Genomic DNA, 24,062 nt, shown 5'->3' on the forward strand with positions numbered 1-24,062 from the left:
TTTTACCAAATTAGGAACTTGCACAAAATAGGACTAAAGCTAGATCCTGAGTGTTTTATTTTATTTCTCAATTTGAATTACGTATTCTCTCTAACAGAGGAGTCTCAAAATAAGCAAACAGCGAATAAATAGTTTTCAATTATTCGCGAATAATTTATTTGTGAATAAATAAAATTTATTCCCAAAAAATTAACTTTTCTTACACCTTTGAGCTCAGAAATCTATGCCAGTAGTACAACTAAATAGGTCACTCCGATAGGGGTGTAAACAGGGGAAGGGTCTTGGGGCCCACTCCCTCCCCAAACTCCCAGTTTTTTTTCAAATTTCTGGGCACTTATTTTATTTTACAGGAATAACAGATTAGAAGGAAAACTGGTCACATAATACGTCTCACGATACATTAAAGTAAAAAGGTGACCCAGATTAGAAAGAAAACTGCCCGTGTCTCACGATAAATTAAAACAAAAAAGGTTAAATAGATTATAAAAAGAAACTGCGCACATATAATACGTCTCACGATAAATTAAGCAAAAAGGTGACCCAGATTCGAAAGAAAACTGCCCATATCTCACGATAAAATAAAAAATGCGAACCAGATTAGAAAAAACAATCCACATATAACACGTAACACGATAAATTAAAGCAAAAAGGTGACCCAGATTAGAAAGAAAACTGCCCACATATAATACGTTTCAAGATAAATTAAAGCAAAAAGGTGACCCAGATTAAAAAGAAAACTGCCCGCACAAATGTGTCTCATATTAAGTTAAAGCAAAAATTTGACATTTTCTCCTCACAGACCTCACCAGTTTACCTAGTAAATATAAAAATAATAGTTTAACCCGGTTTTCTATAGAAATGTAAAAATTCAGAAAAAGCTTAATGAATGAACCGCCAGCATTATCCCGTGTTCATTTGGGTGAATATTTCATTTGCTTCGGTTCTGGGTTCAAAAAGTCGTGTAGTAATAATCATTCTTTGTCAGGTATAAAAACATTTTTCAGCAAGAGTTATGTGGAAAATCAGAATTTTGCTTTCAAGACCTACCCATTAGAATTTGCAGTTGCTTGGTTTTCTGTCTTCCATCAGAATTTACCTTCATTCCGCAGTTTTAGCTTCACAAGCTTTTCATTAGTTAGCTTATAAAAAACGTAAGAGTTTTGGGATAGGAATAGGAATTTGCATTGTTACGTTGCCTTATCTTCTGTGTACGCTTTCATTTTTCCCAAACCTCGGAAATCGCAAAAAAATAGAATAGTATCAGCGACACAGCTAAATTCAAGCCAACTAAATTTTCTTTACGTAACCTAAATCTAGACAAGTTTTTCCTAATGTGTAAAGGTGCTCTAAGACACAAAACCTTACCAAAACCCCGCCTCCTCTTTCCGAACGCAAACACCTTGATTCCTGCTGAAAGCCATTCCCCTTGGACATGCGTGCAATAATGGTCTGCCCTCAAACAAGTGAGATGATAGAGACAAGGGTCATAATGGGGTTTGTTTGACCTCGGTAGGGAATATGAACTTACTCCATGCCAACTTCTTCTGGTGCCTGCAAAGAGTCAACAAGTATATGAATATGACCGAGAAAAAATAGTCAAGATATGCTACACCATAAGGCAAAGGATTTCTCTTGCTGAATCGGAAAAGATACATGATTGCAATGTAATGATGTTTTGCCTTGATGTTGTATTTAGACAGTATTTTTAGTTAGTATAAAGTATGCCTAGAAATATGGTCTCTAAATCTTCCTTCAGGTGAATACACGTAAAGTTTATAATAGCAATATTAGATATCACGAGGGTGTATCAGAATTTTTGTCCATGCCTATGTTACCCATGGCCTAAAATCGATTGGGAACCGCTGGTTTAAACAGTCCTCAAAATTTTTGTAATCAAAAAATAAAACCATGCCTCATGTTAAAACCAATCATTTAGTCTTTTAAATGGTTGTATTTGAAGCATTATGCTTGGCCTCTTTCTTGCGTTTTTTTTCTCCATTTCTGTTTGTTTTAATCAAAATAGGATAAATTCTGTAGTTAAGGACATTAATATTTAAACTTAAGTGTCATTATAAGTTAAAAAATTATCAATGTAAAAAATATGTATCTTATATTGACTTAATACATAACGCATATATATATTGTACATCATAATGTAAAAAAATAATGATATAAGTGCATGAAATTTGTTTTTAGGAAGTCTTGGAAGAATCTAGGATTACGGAACAAGTTCACTAACAAACATAATTTACGAGACAACTAGCGGTGACCAGTGTTGACAATGTTTTAAAGTAAATTGTGCCAGTTTTTCACTAAAATTGTACCGTATGAGGATAGTTTGTATCATCTGAACAGCAGGTAGAAATATGCTTCAACAAGAAAATCTTAGATAAATTAAAACTTAGACATCCAAATAAGAAAGGAGCCAGCAAAACCAAAATGTACAGAAGGACTTACATTATTCCAAACAATTTCCAAAATAGCACGTTGTACCAGGACCTCTAAATTATACCAGAACGGTATAATTGTACCGTGTTGTCAATAATGGCGGTGACCAAATTTTGTTGCACAAACATTATTGAAAAGCTTTTCACAAAATTTATGATCTCTATGCCGTTTTTTGAGATTTCTATGAAGACGGTAAGAAGTTAGGACTAAAAAAATTTTTTTACGAGTAGTTAATTTTATGAATTCACAGTTTTAATAAATCCAGTCGCGTTGTACGAGTGCACTATTTTTTTTTTAATTAACTGAAAACCTTACGTATTATCAAATTTTTTTTTTTTCGGCAAACATTTTTAATTTATGGAGCATGGATGTTCAAGAATAGAGGGGAGAATTGATCTCATGATTCCACGATTCGAGAGTTAATTTTCTCTAACAATGTATGCGTGTTATACTATATTAATAGTAATTACTAAAATCAGTATTCAAAAATATATTTTGTTGAAGCACGATTTGGGGGTTTGAAGGTATTGTCAATATACTTATTGCGTTAATTTCTGTTTGTGTTATGTTCATTATAATTTTCGTTCGTAGGTATTACTTCTTCATTCATAAAAATAAAAATTCAGTTTACTTTTAATTTAAAATTTTTTTAAAATTTTCATGGAAAACACCATATTCAGCTGGAAAAAGCCCAAAGGAAAGGATATGGATCTATAAAATAAGCCATTTGATAGGAAAACAAAAACTGATATCTAAAAACAGTTGATTTCAAACTTACAAATAGTTAAAGATATTTGCAGGGGCGAATCTAGAGAAAAATCTTGGGTGGCCAATCCTACAAGGGCGTCAATGATCAAATCTTGAGGAGGGGGGGGGGGCAATGTGACAAAGTTGCCAATAATTGACCAAATTGATAAATTTATCCTAAATGAAAGAGTATAAAAAAGAAGAAAGAAGGGTTGAGGGCACCAGAAAAGTCGTGGAAGGGGCCCCCAGCTCCCCCTGGATCCACCCCTGGATGCGTGCATTCTCTTTCAACAAAATTGGATATGTATTATAAAATAAAAAAATAGCAATGAAAGGATATTAAGGTAAAAATACTATCTTGGACTGTCTGGAAAAAGGCCTATAATGAAAGAGGTAAACGAAGACTATTAAATGTAAAAAAGCCAAAAAACTTCCACTCCAGTTTTGAAAGAGGGTTGATATCAACTGAACAATATCCGAATTCGCAAGAGATGTATCAATATATCATATACTAATCTTGTATACTAGGGATAACGAAAATGTGGTTGTGAGCACAAAACAGAAGCTTTTCATTTAAGCACAGGCCCATTTTTTAAGGGTTCACAATTTACTGAAGTCAGGGCTTCACAGAGTATCGATACAGGCCGCTGATGTATCATTCAGAAAAATGTCAGTACTGAATCTGGGTGAATGTTGTTGCCTGATATGCTAGATGTTCTTTTGAGCAAATTCGGAAACAAGTTCTTCTTACAAAGTCCTTTGGAATTAATTAGGTGATCAGGCAATTAAATAATACAGAAAAAATAAGAAATGTCTTATTTTTTCTAAAAAATATGATAAAAATCAAGGCTTGACTCTAAAGGAATGAATTTAAACAGTTGAAGGGCACTTGAAGTTTAAAAGAAATAAAAACGAAATGAACTGCTCGACAGTAGTTTTTCGTACCTTTTTATGAAAATAGCCAAGCCGTAAACTTACAAATATTGTTTGTTTTTTTAAATAAAATAGGATAGTTAGCGTGAAATCAGCGGTCTTCTGCCTAAGACTTAGCATCTCCGTTTTTCAAGTTTTTCGATAAAATTAAAAAACATCGGGTTTATTTATGTTTTTTTCTTCAACGAGAAAAAAAATTATTTCTCGTCTTTGCAACTCCATTTTTAGCTGGACGGAGATACTTGGGTTTCATAATTCTATTATGTTTCTATTAGGTTTTAGCTTTAGAAAATTGGTGAGATATGTTTAAAACCCTTTATATACTAGGGTATATCTCTGAATGTGTAGCAGGTGTAAAAACTCTGACTGTGCCACTGAATTCACCGTGTTAAGGTTAAGAGAGGTATATCCTTATCTAAAAATAAAATTTGTAAGACTTACAGAGACTTCAGCTGCCTTTGCAATCATAGCAATTGGTAAAGTTAAGTCTGTTTTACCAGAGGTTGTGTGATCCTCAGCAATTTTCACATTCGTATCCCCTGAGTTCATTTTGATAACAGCTGCATTGTCTACAGCCACCTATAATTAGCAAAAGTATGCGTAAAATGAACACTAAGTGACAAAAATACTATTTTAAAAAGTGCTATTGGCGTTGTCAAGGAAGCTCAATATTCCTTTACTTTCAGCTGATTTGTTGGACGATTAGCATGAACTTCAAAGGGCAAAGGGCCTCATAATAACCAAAAGTTGAAAAAAATGCTCTGAAAAAAAGCTGTCTCGTGAGAAAAAATTCCGAAAATCTTAACAGTAGAGTGTTATTGTGAAAACAAATTTATTAGAATTTTGAAAAGAGTATGAAACTCGATAGAACAGTGTCTGATCAAAATGAAGGGAGTCGTTAAAATTGCCATGGTGTAAAACACCTTACAGCATAACTTGTTGAAAATTCTTTCAAACGAAAGAGTGGAAGCGTGAAATAAATATAAATAAAGCGTTTAGAAGAGTTTACATATATAACTTATTAATTAATATATTTATATATATCTGTAGTAAATATATTTTTTCTATCAAATTATAAAGTATTACTGCGTGTTACTTGTGGCCACAAGGGGAATTTCCAAGTTTTGTGTAGAAAGCAGTGCTTTTGCGTAGGTTTCTAAAATAAGAATGCCTAAAGTCGTGAAGAAAGAAAGCCCACAAATGATGGCCTATCATAAAGCAATTATAATTTCTGCAACCTCTCAAATATTTTACCTACAATAGACTAATTTGCTATGCCAACAGGTACCTTAATTTATTCAGCTTTAACAGGAGAAATAAATTACATCACTTCTGTTGATCTTCGCGGAGCTTTATCAACATGCTTGACTCTAAACTTGGAAAGTCTGATTGCACTATCAGAAATACTACCCTATTCTTCATCGCAACTACATCACTCCTTTTGCCTCCATGTGGTGAATACATCATCCCTCTTGAGTCAACGTGGAGTTCTTCCACGAAGGTAAAATTTTGCTACAGCTCTTTTAATTTGAAGCACCATATGACAATTTAGTCCATGAGAATACACCCCGAGAGCTTGAAACCTCTGATCATCCTATCATAAATACTAATCAATTCTGGCGATTTTGAAGCTACGAAATTGCAAAGACGTTTAGATAACAAATATAAGGTTAGAGGTTGGAACTCGATCAGATTCTGCCTTGAAAGATTCTACTACCATCTCATAAGAAAGCCTGAAAGTAATCCTACGTTAAAGAATCTATTTAATACAGCTAGTTGGTAATATTAAGTTTACACGGCACATTTGCAGTAAAGTCTAACTTTTAAATGTTTCTAAAGTATGTTCTCACAAAAGGCACCAGACTCTTAGAGGCATTAAACTCTTAGACTGGTCTAGTTTGGTTTAGACTAGTCAGTTTAGAGGCATCAGACTTTTTTTTAGACTGGTCCAGTTTAGTTTAAACTGATAAGACTGCTGTCACTTTAGAGGCAGCGGATTTATTTCTGAAAATTCCAATGACCCCCTCCTAAATGGAGAATGAACAATAGAACCCAAAAATTGTTCATAAAATTTTAACTGCCCTTTAAATTGTGATTTTTCTTTTCGGTCCTAATTCTTAACGTTTCTTAGCCCTAACAATGGTTTTATATTGTTTACTTAATTTAAGTATCTTACATTACGGACTCTCCAAAATGCTTTATTGTAGGTCAACAGTCCACCAATCGAAAGCTTACAGTCTAATTGACCTGGTGTTCAACAGGTTGAAACGCTGCCGAGCCAATGCAAAACCAACATAATAGAGAAGAGGCGCAAAAAGTTAGCTACTTTATTTTCGATATCTTGAGACCCCTTCCCCCCGAGAAAAAGGTTGATTTGAAAAACCTATTTGGAAACAAAATACTTATAAAAAAACTCTGGACAAAAACTTCGGTGGAGGAGGAGGGGGAGTTCAAACCCAGTAATTGCCCTGGATAGGGCCTTAGCGATATAACTATCTAGCGAAAGTGAAACCGCAACAAGCGGTGCTCGGAGAGGTTGGGGATTTTTCATTCGACTATATAGATTTTTAACTTTTTGGGTTTTCATATTTAGCATGATCGATTACATCAGATTGCATCTTAAAAAATTCTGCTGTTAGCAGATCACCCGAAACGTTAAACATGAATAATTCTCTTGCGTGACTCCCTGACTATTCGTAAAGAGCCCAGTGGAAAAATGGCTGAATGATTTCACAGCTGACACCGTAGAAATGGTTCATTATTACATATCTGCAATAAGACAACTATAAACCCAAAATGATACCTAAGACAAGTACGTATGTACGTAGGGGGAGGACTTGCCCCCTTCCCCCCTATATCTTGGATTTTGAATCCCGGCTTTGGGTAGTTTTATTCAAGTTATAATTTAGAATTTATTTCTTTATCACTGGGCTTCCTAAAAAAAATTACTAGGTACGTGCCTGCAAACTAGAAACGAATAAACAAAGGAAATAAGTGAAAAATTCGTCTGAATGAAAAAACATCTAATTATGGCACCTATTCTTCCGTTGAATCTTGCAGGTTTTTTTTTTGTTAATCATAAACAACTTTTGATTTTCAGAAGATCTTGGCACCATTCAGAACGCAGAATAAAGCAGATTCTTCAGTCTGTCCGCGGACGAGATGAGGAAATTGTGTAAAAAATATGGTCTTGGGAACCATATACGTTGGAAGTGTTGACTTAGACCCAAGTCATGTGGGTTTACTGTGGGTCAAGCTAGCTAGGCAGAATACCGAGGCACTAACAGATTGGAAGTTCTCTGCTGGATTATGCTATGGAAAATTTTGACTGTGACAAAAAGAAACTGGTGAAAGAAAAAGTACCGTGGAAAACGAGGTTAGTAAAAAACGAAAGATTAAAGAGCGTTTAGAGTTGAAGAAAAATAAGGAAGTATGCCAGAAGGTGTAAAAAAAAAAACTGAGAAAAAATAATGATCTTTGCTTCTCTCTGGAGGAGAACAGAATCTAAAAGGAACGATACAGACCCTAAAGTAGAAGGGTTTTTTCTGCGTGTTCAGGTTTTTTTTTTATCAATATTCATTAAGAGATACTTTGATTGATTTTTTTTTTCACTTCTCTATCAGGGGTGTTTTTTTTTTTCTTGTCCATTACAACGTTGTTTCGCGGAAAAACTGAAGAGTCTACTTTGCTCCGCGTTCGGTTTTTTAGAAATTCAAGCTGGACACAGAGAAAGGAGATTTGAGCTGCAGTCAAATACATATAGATATAAAAAACTCTAAGTATGGAAAACAGAAATATACTTCAAAATTGGCCTTGGAGATATTTATGGTAATTTATACCAAGATGAGAGGAAACAAGAGAGGGTATCACCTTTGAATATCGTACGGTTCTTAATTTCAAAAAACAAAACAGAGAAAACTAAATAAAAACTAAAATACAAATTATCAGAGGAATACGCCCTACGCGACTGCTCTTGCATAGTTAGGCTGAATGCAAGCCCTTAAGCATACTGACGGGTCAAATTCCTTCAATTTTCATTTGGGAAACCAATAAATATCGCATGAAGTGACGATGTTTAAAAGCCATTTCTTTAGGAATAAAATAATGCTCATGTTGGTCTGACAAACCATCCCAATGTCAATAGATAAGTTAAAATGCCATGCAGAAAATTTAGTGAGGATAATAATGTCTGAAAATGACCATTAAAAAAAAATAAAGCGAAACAATGCATTTTACTGCTTCAGTTTTAGCTGGAACAAGGTTCTCTGACTTGCATAGAATACAAACAACAGCAGTCAAAAAAGACTAGAAAAAAAAATATTTTCGGAGTCTCAGGGTAAAAGTATCAAGTGAGTCAGAAGCCCCGTCCTCTCCACTTCTACAAACAAGAATTTAAAAATATGTCCAGTTACGACACTTATGGACTATGTAAATTTCTCAGGAAATAAGCCGGTTTTACGATAGCGAAAAGTTACATGTTCCCAAAAGCAAATATCAGGGGGAACGGAAGCGAACTCTACACAGGTAACTTAAAGATATACATAAAGTCAAGCTTATGACGCCTGGAAGAATGTGAGTATTTTTCCAGCGTTATGGAAAGCAGAGAACCGCCACTCTCCCTCGTGTTTTATTTTTGATTACATGTTCATCCTTAGAAATAGGACTATATGCATATGTAAAGGGAGAGAAGTAGAGAAAAAAAGAAATATACATAAATTTATGTGTTAAATGTGTCATGTTTAAAATGTTGAGTAGAAATGTGGATTGGGATTTGGAAGAATAAATTGATTGCGTTTGGGCTGAGAGGGTTATATAGGATGGAAGAGCCGTTGAGGACTCTGTTCCCCTCCGATACTTAACCGATGGATCCATGCGGTCCGGATTAGGAATACAGAGCTATGACGAATGCAGGACAAAGCAGATTCTTCAGACTGTCCTTGGAACAATGTTGTAGTGGACAAAGAAGGAAACACTCGGAATGGAGAAACGACAAAAAGTTTCAGTTTCTCTCAATGATTGTTAAAACGGACCAGGCTGCGCAGAAACATCGCTTCTAGCTCACAGTCTGAATCATTTCTTGCCAAATTTTTTCCCTTCCGACACTCAGCCCAAGGATCTGCGTGGTCCAAGTTTGGAATACATAGTAAATGATGGTTGGCAAAAATTTTGATTAAAGAAAATCATGGACATGCCATAAATAAAGACGCAAGTAGTATTATTTCACTATAACAGTCCGAATTCAGCTCGATTGATAACAAATAAAAAGGAATGCCCTTCAATCTCTTCATATGAGCAATTCAGCTTGTTTCTTTCAGGTTAAAATTCAAAAATTCGTTTCTCCCGCCCACGAAATTACGTTTAAAAAAAATCAGTTTCATATTTATACATTGGTAAAAATAAGCTTTTAAATATTTGGCTAGAGCTTAACTTTATATATTTAGGGGTACTTACTTGGTCAGCGGAAGTTAGAATGGCTGCATCAAGTTGGAATTCTCCAAGTGGTAAATTTAGCTTCTTAATGATTTCATGCATTTCATTGATTTTTGTTTCAGGTATATCTAACATTTTTCCAGGTTCATCTCTAAGACTAAATTTATCCACTGTAATACCATCTTCTTTTATGTGACCTGAAAATATATAAACAAAATTCATAAGACCCGAAACATCTCATCTGCCGATTTTTGACCTTCATGAAATTAAGCATTTTTTCTGCCATCAGTTGTTATCAGTTAGCAAACAACTTTCTTTTAGACTCTGGAAACCATTTTTAATAGTCTCTGTGCAGATTTTTGAAAACCTTGGCTGTCTAACCACATGGGGGGGGGGTATTAGATAGGTACAAATGTAGTTCTTATAGTGATTCCTTCATTTCTGCAATAGCAATTCTTATCGACAAAGATACTTCTGTAGTCTTCTAAAGATAATTTCATGTGGCATTTCTTCAACCGAGAGGACAAGCTTGTTTGACGATACGGCAACTGGTTTTAAAACCCAGGTAGTGAGATTAGTGTTGTTAAATGCACATGAGGCTCATAGATGGCGTTAGGAAAGATTGCAAATAAAAATCGTTGGCAAACAATTCTCAGAAACGAACTGACTGGAGGGAAATTAAAAAAAAAATACACGCTTGAAAAAGGCAGCACTCCCTACTGACAGCCTATGTGTCACTCAAAATATTTTAGGACACCATCAGAAGAATTTGCTTACTAATAATAAATATTAGTAGTCATATATACTATTATTCTTTAGAGCATAGAAACCAGACATCAGTTATAGTCAAAACATGTTTTTTCAACAGGCTAAAAACCCAGATTTGAACCTGATTTCACGTTCAGCTTGTTATCTGCTAGAACCGCCCACATGCGGAGAGACGTAGTGGGCAAAAGATTTCTGTACCAGTAGGCATCTAAATGTAATATTTTTATAGTACAAGAAGAAACATTTAATTGCCACTAGGTATTGAACGCATTTAATATGCATTTAGCATTCAATATACTATTAAGAGGCTAAAGGTTTAGTTTTAATTGAAAAGTAAAATTCTTTTTACAATAAATAAAATTGAATAAGTAAAATTTGAATAGTGTAATATGCATTTTCATTTCAATGCTGTAATAACTGGAAAAGAGAGTATTTGTAATATAATTCGGTTCCAGTTAAGCGCCAATGACGCTGTATGCTTTGGATTTTTAAAGTTAGGAAAGGAGACGGTAGCTAAATTCTTCTTTTGTAGTGAAACTAAATTTGTCGTGAACGGTCTTGGGAAGAAATAAAGTTAAACTAAATATTGGATTTATAATGATGTCAACTGCTGAAAAGCTGATCAGTTCAAAATTTGATTTTACAGCAATTTCATTTTTTATTTCCAGTGTTGTAATAGATACGTAGGAAAATGTTTGTAATAAAGCGCCATTTTCAGTAAAGCACCAATGACGTAGTAGGTTTTAGACTTTCACTGTTAGGGAAGGAGGCAGTACCCATACTCCTCTTTGAATTGATTTTTCTTCGTTTCAGTCTTGATTCGCATACTTAATTAAAGCTTTTTTCGTTTTAAGGTTCGTTTGTTAGTACATGTTGTATGTTTGTTGGCTATAATTGTTTATTTAGTCTCTTCATTTTGGGTTTCATTTATTCTTGTACAGTAAAATATTTTTGCTCGTTTTAAGCATGATTTGCATATTCAGTTTTAACTGAACTCGTTTTAGAAATTAGTTATTCGTTTATATTAGTACAACAAAGAATAAAAATGAAAGGAATACGGAACCAGAAAAATGGAACAAAAAGAACAGTGCAAGAAGAGATAATAAAACTAGAAACAATATTTAAAAAAAGAAGAAAAACAACTGACCCCCTCCCCTCCCGCACAAAAAAGGAAACCAAATACATTTAAGCTACTTCAATCCATTCCAGATAATAAGAGCAGTCTAATGCACGCTAGATTTTAATTACTTTTAGTTTTTGTTGACGAGCAATTCTGATTTGCCCCTTCTCTTCTTCACCTGATTAGTTGCAGTTCCTTTTTTCTTATTGTTACATGCTTCTGTTCTTTTCTGGTTTTTATCGGCATTGAGCATGGCTCGTTTGACACATCTAAGGCTATTAGCGGTCTTCTTTTTTTTTATCTTTCCTTGTCCTTTTTTTGGTGGTCGGCATTTACCACCCCCAGAAAATACACTCCTTGGAAAATACCCTTCCCCAGACAAGAAAACACGGAAAATTCCCCCCCCCCCGAAAATATCACCCCCACACAGCTGGTTGTTCTCTAATCCCTTTTGACTTCAAAAAAAAGGACTAGAAATCTCAATTTCTGATCTAGTCTTGGAGGAATTTCTCTTAAGGGGGGGGGGGAGTATTTTTACTTGAAAAGAACTTTCGACGGTGGAATTTTTCCGTGTGAGAAGGAGAGCCAGATTTCCTGGTATTATTTGAGAACGGTTAGAAATTAAATTTAAAAAGAAAGTTTTTTTTAACTGAAAATAAGGAGCAACATCAAAACTTAAATTAGACAGAAATTATTACGGATAGTTTAGTATATAATATAGTATACGTATACATTAGTATATTTTTAATTAATCGTATATTTTGACTTTTTGTCCCAATTATTTAAAATAGAATGACTTTTTAATAAGAATAATAAGCTTTTTTTAAAAAAAATTCCAGTCATTAGTTATGAAATAGTGTCAGTCGGTGCAGAGTGGGGACAGGGGATGGTGCCTGAGACCACCTCGAGGGAGCCGGATTTTCCGTCATGGTCTGATTAACAATCATAAATTAAAACTTAGATAAATAAGTTTTTCAACTGAAAAATTAAAATAGTAGCCAAAACTCTAAAAAACTGATTTTTAATATCAATAAATACATCAAAAGAATCAAATTATTATGTTGATTTGTTACATACAATAATCATAAAGTTTAGTGTTACCCATCAAAAGTTACAGGCTTGACAAAATTTACCCGATTTCTGATACGTTGTTGTTGTTGTTGTTTTTTGTTGTATTTTTCACAGGGGGTTCGTATTGAAATAATGGTCCTAGAAAATCGGGTGAGACTTTTCAGGAGCAGTTGAATACTGAAATAGAGTTTAAAATTTGACAGGGCTGAAGATGGATGGAATAATTTTTTAACAGCGTTTACTGAAATACAAGGGCCATTTAATTAGAATATTAAGATTTTTTTTAAGTGCTAACAGCTTTAACGTAAAGAATAAGATAATAAGGAGGGGGCAACCCTTCATATACAGAATAAATCTTCCAAAATTAATATGTAAATTTCATTTTTATTTTTCATCTACGGTGAGCCAAATACTGAAAGAAAGGAGCGACATTAAAAACCTAAAACGAGCAGAAATTATTCTGCATATAAAAGGGATTGTCTCCTCCTCCACGCCTCGCTTTTTGCTCTAAAGTTTTCATTGTTTTGAAAAGTAGATTTGTGACACCGAGTCAGACTATAGTGTAAAAAGCGAGGGGTTGAAGAGAAACTAATACCTTTCATACACAGAATAATCTCTGTTCGTTTAGTGTTATTCCTTACTTTCGGTTAAAAGAACTTTTTTTTTTTTCAAAAAAGAAAATTCTACTGCCTGTTGATTACGCATTTCATTTGTTATTGGGAAGTAAACAGACATTTTTCGGGGAGGCGAAATTTTCACTTAAATAGTTCGCTATTTATGATAAAGTGTGACTTTGTATCCCAATCCCTTACGAACAACAAGTGAAACACATTGTTCGTTAAATTAGAATAAAGAAGTTTTTTCCGAATTCTAAATAACGTTAGCGTGAAGAGTGAGGTATTGTAGAAGGCGTATCCTCCATGGCTTACAACCCTTCCCCGAAAAAATGCCCCTCCGAGGAGAATAAACCCCCCTCCCTCCCGCGGAAAATATCCCCCGGAAACACCCCAATGGAATATACCCCCCCCCCAAAAAAAAATCATCCCTTGGAAAATACCCCTTCCCCTCAGAAAATACCCCCCGTGAAAAATAAGCTTTTCCGAACTTGAATATCTTATTTGAGTTTTTTTTTTCCGTAGGGGAAGGAATTTTGGTTATTTGTATAAATAATATAACTTGTATATTATGCGCCACTCACTCAAGTTTACGCTGTGTAAAATTCGAGAACAAACCGGTGTCTTCGTTAGTTTCTTTCAGCTTAGCGCGAGGCAAGTGACAGAATAGATAGGAAATATATAATTTGGGCTATATATTTGCACATACGGGGGAGGGGGAGGGGTAAAGCATTTGGACAATTTGAAGTCAGGAAACAATTCTTACTTCATAATATGCAAATTGTACCAACACATTTTGCATACATACCCGCTAACTTTACGCCCCCCCCCCTCTAATGTTCAAATATATAGCCCAAATTTTTCAATGGCCTCAGGTGGTTTGGTGCTGAGATAAGTCGTTAGTAGTAGTTGTAGTAGCAGCATTGAATATTGTAAATATTTTAACAACAAATACTAAACTATTGAAAACATCAGTGCCGGCCCGGAAGTATTACTGTTTCTGCCAATTTTTCTTGTGGAGATGTCCCGGCGGAATATCTGGGGGCTATTTTCTACGCGTTTTGATTCCTTGGAAATGATTTCTACGGAAGGGGGCATTTCTGTAGTGATCCAGAAACCAATTAGAGATTAAGGTCTTATTCAAATAAAAGAATGCTAAGGAGAATTTTTCAGGCTGAATCGTCCGCAAGCAATTTTACAGGGAGGTAGGATTCTCAGAAAGGATGGAACTGTCTGGAGGGAATTAGACGGGGGGAAAGTTTACTTTATATTGGATGAAATTTCACCAAAGGAGATTTCTGTTTTTAGGGGGTGGGGGGGTTGCCCCCTCCATATAAGAAATGTGTTCTCCTACTTAATACCTTGCTCTTTACTGTAAAGTTTGACTGCTTGTCCCAATTTTTTAAGAGTGTCTACTGAAAAATGGAGGGGTTTTTAATTAATATATGAGACTTTTAAAAGTGCTAACAGCCTTAGCGCAAAGAGTAAGGTAATAAGGAGGGGAGCAACCCTTTATATAAGGAATAAATCTTCCAAAATTAATTTGCAAATTTAGTTTGCAAATTTTGGTTGTGACATTAAAGTTTAAAAACGTACAGAAAGGTTTCTCCGCCTCAACACATCCTTTATGCTAAAGTTTTTGTTGTTTTAAAAAGTAGAGTTGTGACAAAGAGTCAAACTTTAGTGTTAAGAACGAGGCGTAGAGGAAGAAATAGCACCTATACGGAATAATTTCTGTTCGTTTTAAGCTTTAGTGTCGTTCCTTACTTTCTCTTAAAAAAACTTGTTTTTTTCATTTAATTCATAAAAGAAAAGTCTATTACCTAGTGCTTACACACAGCATTTGTTATTGGGAAGTAAAAAGACATTTTTAGGGAGGCGAATTTTCTCAGGAGGAACTTTCTTTTTTGCTAAAATATTATTTTATATCTCAATCCTTTGCGAACAAAAAGTGAAACACAAGGTTTACGTTGATCCTTACTTTTAGTTGAAAAAAAGACTGCTGTTTTTTTTAACCACTCAAAGGTACAAACAGTTCTTTGAAATGCCGGTGATTTTACGCTTTGGGTGAGTGAGCTAATTGTGTATAGGCAGTTAGATTGCCTCTGCATCAGCTATGCAAGGGTGAAATGTGACGTAAATTATGCGAATAAGGTACAACATTTTCCTGAGGTTCTGACCATAAGTGAAATCCTGCTTTGTTAAACTCTCAGCTTTTGAATATTGTGCTTCATACTACCCAGCAAATTTTGTCAACAGTCAATTTTGTTTGAGCGAATAAAAAAACAGCGAAAAATTGACTAAATATCTTAGTCAAATATTTGTCAGTTCCAGATGCGATTCTTAGCTAAAATTTTGTTTCAGACGATGGAAGAACGCCTATACTCATATTTATTTTTATGTGGTAATCTAGAACATGAGACTTATTAGTTTATGGTTGAGAAAACAATTGTTAAGAAGTAAGTTGAAAAAATCATTAATTTAAAAATATAACACATTTAACTGGCAAAATTAAAAGAATCAATAGGGAAGATATCTCTTAGTCCTCTAATCCATTCTCACATATTTACATTTTTCATAAATTTGTTTCATTGAATCATCAATAGTTTTCATGTCAGTTGTGAGGTCATTTCACATGATGATCTGCAAGACGTTCTGATGATGATGGTATTAGAAATCTTGTAAGCCTTACTAGTGTCGTTACTAGCCAAAATGTTTGGGGGTAGGGCAAGGGATGTTACCAATTGGCTGGTCATTTTTATCGACTGTTTTTTGTCAAGAACTAGCATAATGTCCGTTTAGAATACAATACATAAAATCACTGCACGAATTGGTAAAACCGCTACACTTACCAACTGATTTCACTATTTATAGTGAAATCTAAACTTCACTATAGTAGATAGTGAAAGATCTTACTATACTATAATTACTATTACTATAGTGAAATAGTAATAGTAAATCAGTAAATAGTATACTATTTATATACTACTAGATTTCACTATTTTAATGCTGTTTATTTAACCAAATGGAAAATTGTGGCACCATCTGTAAAATAATGACATGAGTCGGTAAAACTGCTGCGTTTACCGACCGAGTTCGAAATTTCTGTAGATGACATATCAGTATTTTCGTGGTCTTTATTGAACCAAACAAGAACTTAGCAGCGTTGGAGCGCGATGTGCTAAGATGTGCCACACCCGCTTATTTTTTACCGAGTTACCAAAACATCGGGGAGGATGCGCACCCCTTCCCATTGCATAACGGCCCTGAGCCTTACTAGTTTATAGGGAGTTTGCTTATCTCCTCTGCACTTTGCTAGCCCCCTCCTGGTAACAGTAGCCCAGAGAGTAGTCGAAAATTCAATGAAAAATTGATACCATCCGGAATCAGGAAACCAGGTAGTACATGGGACAAAGACGGAGTATAAATCGCGTTAAAAGTTGCAATTGACCAGTCGATGTGATCGCAGAAATAAATGAGATCAAATTTTTTTTTAATCAGACAGGACATTCCAATGTTCTAGTTCTTAAAAGAACCTTGTAAAACTAACAGATAGAATAGAAATAGCTAAAAATCTTAGAAATTAACTTGAAAACCACATCTGAAAACAGTGTGGCATAAACAAAACTATTCAGTGTGAGGGTAGAAATGTCTTCGAAGCTAACTTTAAATCTTTCATAGATTGTAGTTAAGATTCCATGACACCCAAGACTTGCCAGAATATTTTTTTGTAGCAACGCTCCTAGGAGGCTAGTGAAAAAGATTACCTGAGACTGTTCCAGGCACAATAGTGATAGGAATTCGGACACTTTCAGGTGATGAAATGATTTCTTTGTCAGCATTAATTGCTACTTTTCTCTTGGGGGAATTTTCCATCGATTTCAAGAAATTAACTATGGCATTTGTTACAGCAGGATCGTGAACTTTCTTTCCAGTTTCTTCATTAGTGATGGTAAGGTCGAGGAACCCCTAAAAAAATATACAGGCAAAAAAAAACTTATTGAAAACCTATGGATTTTGAAGTGTGGTTTATTTTTCAAAACACCAACAAAAAATTAAATATTATCACTATAATAATCAAGATGAATAGAAATATTAAGAATAAACTGAATGTTTAATATGCAACAATATTAATATCTAGAAATTTTAGCAATTCAAGATTCTATAGATTAAGATTTTTTAATTTTTTATTGTTATAATAATATATATATATATATATATATATATATATATATATATATATATATATATATATATATATATATATATATATATATATATATATATATATATATATATATATATATATATATATATATATTTGAGTTTCAGTAAAGCATAAATGACACTTTAACCTTTAAAAGGCTTAAGGGCGGGGGGAGGAGGAAGAGGCAGCATCCATACGCCTGTTTTTAGTAGTTTATGGTAGTCTTAAGTTTGACTTAAGCACTCATTTGAATTTCTACTGGTTTCAGGATACATTTTTTCATCTGTATCAATATTGGTTATCTTTGTCTTTTATCATTATTTATTTTCATATCTGGTCGTTTTGAGTTTCATTTGTTCCTTAATAGTAACTTCTACTCGTTTCAAGTTTGTATTTTTATACAACTTTATTTCTGCTCACCAGTTCAATCATCAAGTTTTAATATAGCTTTTTGCTTTTCTTAGAAAGTTCTTTTTGCAAAGTTTTCAAAATTAATTTTCTATTCCTCTTTCATTACCAAAATTTTATTATTGGTTAATACTAGAAATCTTTTTCAGGTTTTCAGGTTTTCAGCTTGATATGGTTTGATTCAGCAGCAATTTTTTTTATAGTATACTTAAGTATAGTTTACATAATATACGATAGTATATAGTATACGATAGTACACATAAGGATTCTCTTGGGAGAATAATCAAAAGATTACACACAAAATAAAATGAAATGAAAGAATAAATGCATTTTAGCGACATCACTTACCTCCCTTATCTCATATACACGACATAATAAATACATGTTATATACAAATACATATAAACATAACAAAGACATGTTAAGAACATCACTTAGCTCCCTTTTGTCTCTTTAAACTTCTTTATTCGTGACTTTGACATGCAACTATGCTTGATATGGCGTCATCAAGGTAGTCAGGTCGACAACCTTGATACAGAATACTTGATACTTGATATCAGTCCTTTGACTGAGTTTAACATCCCTCTGAACATTCTCTGAAAATTTCAACTTAATAACCTTACCTTTCTGAGATATTGTCAATGCTTTATGTTAACAACCTGGATCACATAGTGTCTTTTGATTTAGTTCAGTATACCCCTCAAAATCCCCTGACAGTTTCAACTTAATACTCTTATCGATTTCCAAGACCCTTGGCCGTACCTGAGATATTGAAGACACCCTTTCGAAAACCTGGATGCACATAGTGTATTCTCATTTAACTGAAATGCTTCTTAACGCTCAAGGGATGTTTCAACTTAAGACCCTTAGTTGTTCCTAAGATATTACCGATATGGTATATTGACAAATATATATTCATTGTGCCTTTTGCTCTAGTTCAATCGATATTCTCTGAAAGTTTTAATTTAATACCCTTAGCTGTTCCTCAGATATTGGAGATACACCCTCTTTACAGTATATTTGTACATAATATCTTGCATTCCACGAAATTTTCGATTTAATACCCACTGCCGATCCTGAGATATTGCGGATACGTCTTTGACAACCAGGATGTATGTAGGGTCTTTTGATTGAGTCCAACAGCCCCCTCAACATTCCACGAGTTTCAACTTGAAGTAGTAGTAGTAGTCGCAATTAGTAGGAGTAGCAGTCGCAAGTAGTAGTAGTACTAGTAGTTGCAAGTGGAAGCAGTAGTCACAAGCAGTAGTAGTACACTGTGTAGTAATAACATACAGTTTTATTAGTTCAAATCGACATCCTTCTCAACATGCCCTGAAAGTTTCAACTTAATACACTACCCGTTTTTGAGATATTTCTAAGACGGTTTTTTTTACAACCTTCATGCACATAGCATGCTTTAATTTAGTTTATCATCCCCGTCAATATTTCGTGAAAGTTTCACGTTTATGTGAAACATTTATTTTTCATAAATGTGTTTTTGGAGATCGAGGATCAAACATATTGCTGTTTCCCAATAGCAAACCCCAAACGTGCGTAAACACTGGGAAGCTTGCATAACTTACAGTTCTTGTCCCAGGGGCTGTGGGTCATTCTTTCCTCAGAGTTGGTTATTTGATCTATGGACAATTTTGAACAAAATGGTTATCTCAAAGTTTTGATCGGACCTATTTGGGAAGGAGGGGACAGTAAAAATGGCATGGTTTTCCCCGATCACATTTGACTTTTAAAAAGGCAACTAGAACTTTCAACTTCCAATCAAACGAGCCGCCTCCAAAGTCTCTACGATTATCCTTTCCATATGAAGTTGCCCTGGAAAAAAATAGATTAAGGCTTATGGCTCTTCACTACAGACAACACTAGAGCGTTGGCTCTGGCAGACATTTTTTATGTCTGAATTGTCTTCAGTTTGACTAGATTTCAGTTTCACAATTTTAGCACTTTTCAAGAAAGTGTCTTAAGTTGGGTACGCCTGATTTAAATTCTGATAAAGAGAAACAATACCTTCATATCTTCGGAAAAGACTAGGATATTCAATTTTTTTTAACAGTCGATATAAAGTTCGACCCAGGATATTTTTTCTCTGAGCTTACTCTCGCAAAACTAAAAATAGATACTTCAAAACCCAATACCTCAACATTTTTCTCTTCTGTTTCAACATCATCTTCATTGATAGTATCATCATCATGCATTGGGAATACAGGCCTACACTTCCTCTGACAGATTCGAGTTGCTCTACCGGTACGATCAATAATAGTAAAGCAAGTTCTTCGGCATCCTGGAACTGGGAAGACAGCTTGGGTAGTTTTATTTATTTAAATAACATACGCAGTATTTGGAGCTAGAGTTGTTTTTTTTTTCTTACTTATATCCCTTATCAGTGAATCTAATCGAGTCCTTCGATAAAATAAACACTTTGATTTTGCTTAGTTTCAGTATGAGTAAACGTATTTCGAAATGGAATGAGGATGTGAAGAACCTGGAAACAGTAAACTTTTACATGAAAGTTAAAGTAGCGTATAACAGGAGTTTTATCAAATTGAGTTTACCATATAAATATGGGGTGCCCATTCACACATACTTCGGGGAAGGGGTAACGATTTCACTTAGATTTTTTTAAACGTCGGTACAAAAATAGCATTTTAAAATAAAGGGAGAAGGGGCAATTTTTTCAACCTTTTAAATAATAACACCAAAAAAGATACTTCACAAAATCTAAAGGGAGCAATTAGAACATTTTTTAATTGGCATCCCTGGATAGGCATACCATGTATTGCATGTCATATAGACCTAATTGTGTTCTATATGACTTGCATTTGATGCTTACTGGCCAAAATTTTATGCCTGGGCTACACGATTAGATGTACCTGGGAAGTCTAGGCCTTGTTCCTACAACAGGCTACGGTATAATACTATTATCTCTTTTGGCCATCTGTTGTCAACCTCTTTTTTTTCTCCGCTGCTAGCAGGGTACTATGACATTATAAGAGCCGTTTAAAGGTTCATTTTAAACTCAGTTGCTACATATACGTGCTATTGTAATTAACATTATTTTTAAGCATCTTTCGCGGCTGTACCAGAAACGATTTTATGCACAAAAGTTCAGTAAGTCATATTATTACTGCTACTCATCACAGCACAAAGCCGTCTCAAGTCAACACAGGGTGCAACCATGTCAGTTTCTTGGCTGCATTTAGCTCGAGGGTTCAGAATTGACACAGAAGGCTGAAATAGGTTACATAAACTGGATTTTTGGACAAGAAAAATCAAAGATCTTCACTAAGTCTAATGCTTATGGGTGTAAATCCATTAAAATCAGATAAACAAAGTTGTATAAATAATTATTTTTTCACTCACTAATTTAAAGTATATTGATTATATCTTATAATAAGAACGATGACATACAAAATATATGCCAAGAGAACTGGTTTTTATTTAATTTCAAGAGATTTTACTGTTTTAACAGGCATCATTTCATAGGCCCTAAGCACAGCAAGTCATGGTATACTTAGAAATTGGTAGAAGACTCGGAGACACCTAAACAACACTCATAATTAACATATATTTTCTTAGACCTTTTTTTTACCATAAATTGTCATTATTAAAATAAAAATTTTAGTAATGTGTGCCATTTTTTGCAAATAGACAAGTATGACTTAGAATTTAATACAATTTAAATCTCATTAAGGATCGAGCAATGAGGTTATATCAAAGTTATTATTTTTGTCATTAACTATTTAATTTAATAGACATTAAAATAATAATAAGTACTTAATAAATATATTCCATATTTTCTTTGTCTGTACCATTTGAAAAAAGCTTGAAAATACGATTTTAAGAAGACCCTTAACTAAATTTTATCAACATTGCCATGATCGAGTTGTGCACGAGACGACCACAGTTGGCTTACTGTTCTTCAAGAAGTTCGGGCGATTCGGCACAATCAAAATAAAAATCTTAGTAGTAAAGTCTGCCGTTTTCTGCAAACAGACAAGCATAACTTTGAATTAAATAAAATTTAAATATGCCATTAAGGATCAAGCAACGACGTTATATCAATATTATTATCTTATAATGCTATTTAATTATTACTACATATCTTAGGTAATAAGAATTCTCATGAATCTCACCATTCTTATGATCAGAGGAAAAACGTAAGAGACAAAATTGAAATAATTTTAATTGCGGAAGTCTCAAAAAAGAAAAGATTAATTAATTCATTAGTAATAAATCAAAAATACTCTTGAATGGGGACATGTCCTACATGATTGCCAAATATCAGGGAAAAATAGCCAAAAACCAATGCTGAATCCATAGAGTATCTTTAAATAGGTAGGCAGTCAAATGTGAAAAAATTGAACAAGACAATGTAGCGCAAGAACCCAAACCTGAGAGCATTCTATTGAATAAAAATTTTAGCAGAGCATAAACAGGATAATAATAAAACTAAAATAATAATTAAACCGCCACGCACAATGTGACCATGATATGACTAAGAAACTAAAATATATTTATTTTGTTTTGAATAGCAGCAAAGATCAATGAGACTAATAAATAATACGTAATTTTTAAAAACGGCCGAAAACCAATGCTGAATCAATAGAGTAGCTTTGAATAGGTAGGCAGTGATAAGTGCAAATATTCAACAAGACATAGTGCAACAACACAAACCCGAGAGCATTCTATTGAATAAAAACTTTAGCAGAGCATAAACAGGATAATAATAAAATTAAAAAAAATAATTAAATCGCCACGCACGATCTGACCATGATATGACTAAGAAACTAAAATATATTTATTTTGTTTTGAATAGCAGCAAAGATTAATGAGACTAATAAATAATACGTAATTTTTCAACCAGTCAAACAATTTGCAAAAAAAGCGAATTAAGCTCTTACCCCGAATCATACTTCTATCTTCGTCATCTTCAGCAAGGAAGTATTCTTCGGACTCTTTATTGGCCACTGCCTCTAAAAACGAAAGACCTGAACCATTTTCTTCACTTTCAGGCTTTCCAATAATCAAGGATGTAGCAGACCTCAATCCTGGACCACAGTCAATCCTGCAATTGCTTACAGTTGGCATATTCTGTACTGAGTAGCTATTGGATGGAAATTTCATAGACTGAGTGGATGCTGCATTAGATTGATATTGCATGGACTGAGTGGATGCTACATTTGGCTGGTACTGCATAGACTGAGCTGCACTGGGTTGATACTGCATATTTTGAGAAAATGCAACTTGGTTAGAACCATAATTAGTCTCCATAGCTGGCATTCCATCTGTCAAAAAGAATAATATACATATATATATATATATATATATATATATATATATATATATATATATATATATATATATATATATATATATATATTTATATTTTTACGTATGTATATATATCTATATACATATATAGATAACTTCGAAGACCACACTGCCTTTCCATGACGAAAGTTAGCGGGAGCCACTGGTACTGGGACTCTCAAAGTCGCTTGTCTTCTAACCGAAGACAATTTGCTGTCTTTTCATATATTGGGCTTTTGAAAGACATTTGATTACTAAACCAAGTTCGATTTTTAACAACGATATCTGCTAAGCTTCAAACTTTTGGTTTTCTTTTTTAATGTTTTTGAATTTCCGTAATCCCTTGTTAAAATATATACAAATATTTTTGCAATTACCAACCGCCGGGCCCTGGCACTTGACACGTGGCAGGCTTCTATATATACGCATGGTTGTAATCCCTTGTCAAAAGATATGTAAATATTTTTGGAATTACCAACCGCCGGGCCCTGGCACTTGAAACGTGGCAGGCTTCTATATATACGCATGGTTGTAATCCCTTGTCAAAAGATATGTAAATATTTTTGGATATTTTTTGTAATATGAAATATTTTTGTAAATATTTTTCAGTTCTCATTCAGCAGTCAATGAGTGAACTTGTTTGACTGCATTGAAACTAACACAGCGAATGTTATGTAATGTTTTGACTCTGTGAATACTCGTAATAGCATGAAATAACTTTAATTGATAATTGGATAAGAAGGAGTTTCTTGCTGTAATTTTTGGCCAGCGATTTCTGTTTTATGCAAGGTATTTTTGTAAATATCTTTTCGTGTAAGACGTTCCTTTTTAACGCATATGTTCATTGCACGCTAGGAACTAGCGTGGGTAAATATAGTTCATTTAAATTAGGCGAATAGTCTTATTTTCATACTGTTACTATGGGAAAGAAAGGCAGCGGTAAACGTAACAGAACCGAAGCGGACTTATCGGACCCTGTGATGAATTCGAC

At 34.0% G+C, this 24,062-nt stretch overlaps 1 protein-coding gene across 1 annotated transcript; it reads right to left on the reverse strand.

Moving 5' to 3' along the window:
* Positions 1 to 1,524: 1,524 nt before the first annotated feature.
* LOC136041846 (uncharacterized) lies at positions 1,525 to 23,044 on the reverse strand. The gene is made up of 6 exons (XM_065726623.1): positions 22,663 to 23,044; positions 19,897 to 20,048; positions 16,899 to 17,100; positions 9,580 to 9,755; positions 4,570 to 4,707; positions 1,525 to 1,551 (listed from the first exon to the last, which is right to left on the reverse strand). Exons 1-6 carry the CDS (start codon positions 23,039 to 23,041, stop codon positions 1,525 to 1,527), a joined length of 1,074 nt encoding a protein of 357 aa, XP_065582695.1. The 5' UTR covers positions 23,042 to 23,044.
* Between the last annotated feature and the right edge of the window lie 1,018 nt (positions 23,045 to 24,062).

The sequence above is a fragment of the Artemia franciscana genome, unplaced genomic scaffold (assembly GCF_032884065.1).
Source record: "Artemia franciscana unplaced genomic scaffold, ASM3288406v1 PGA_scaffold_44, whole genome shotgun sequence".
NCBI lineage: Eukaryota > Metazoa > Arthropoda > Branchiopoda > Anostraca > Artemiidae > Artemia > Artemia franciscana.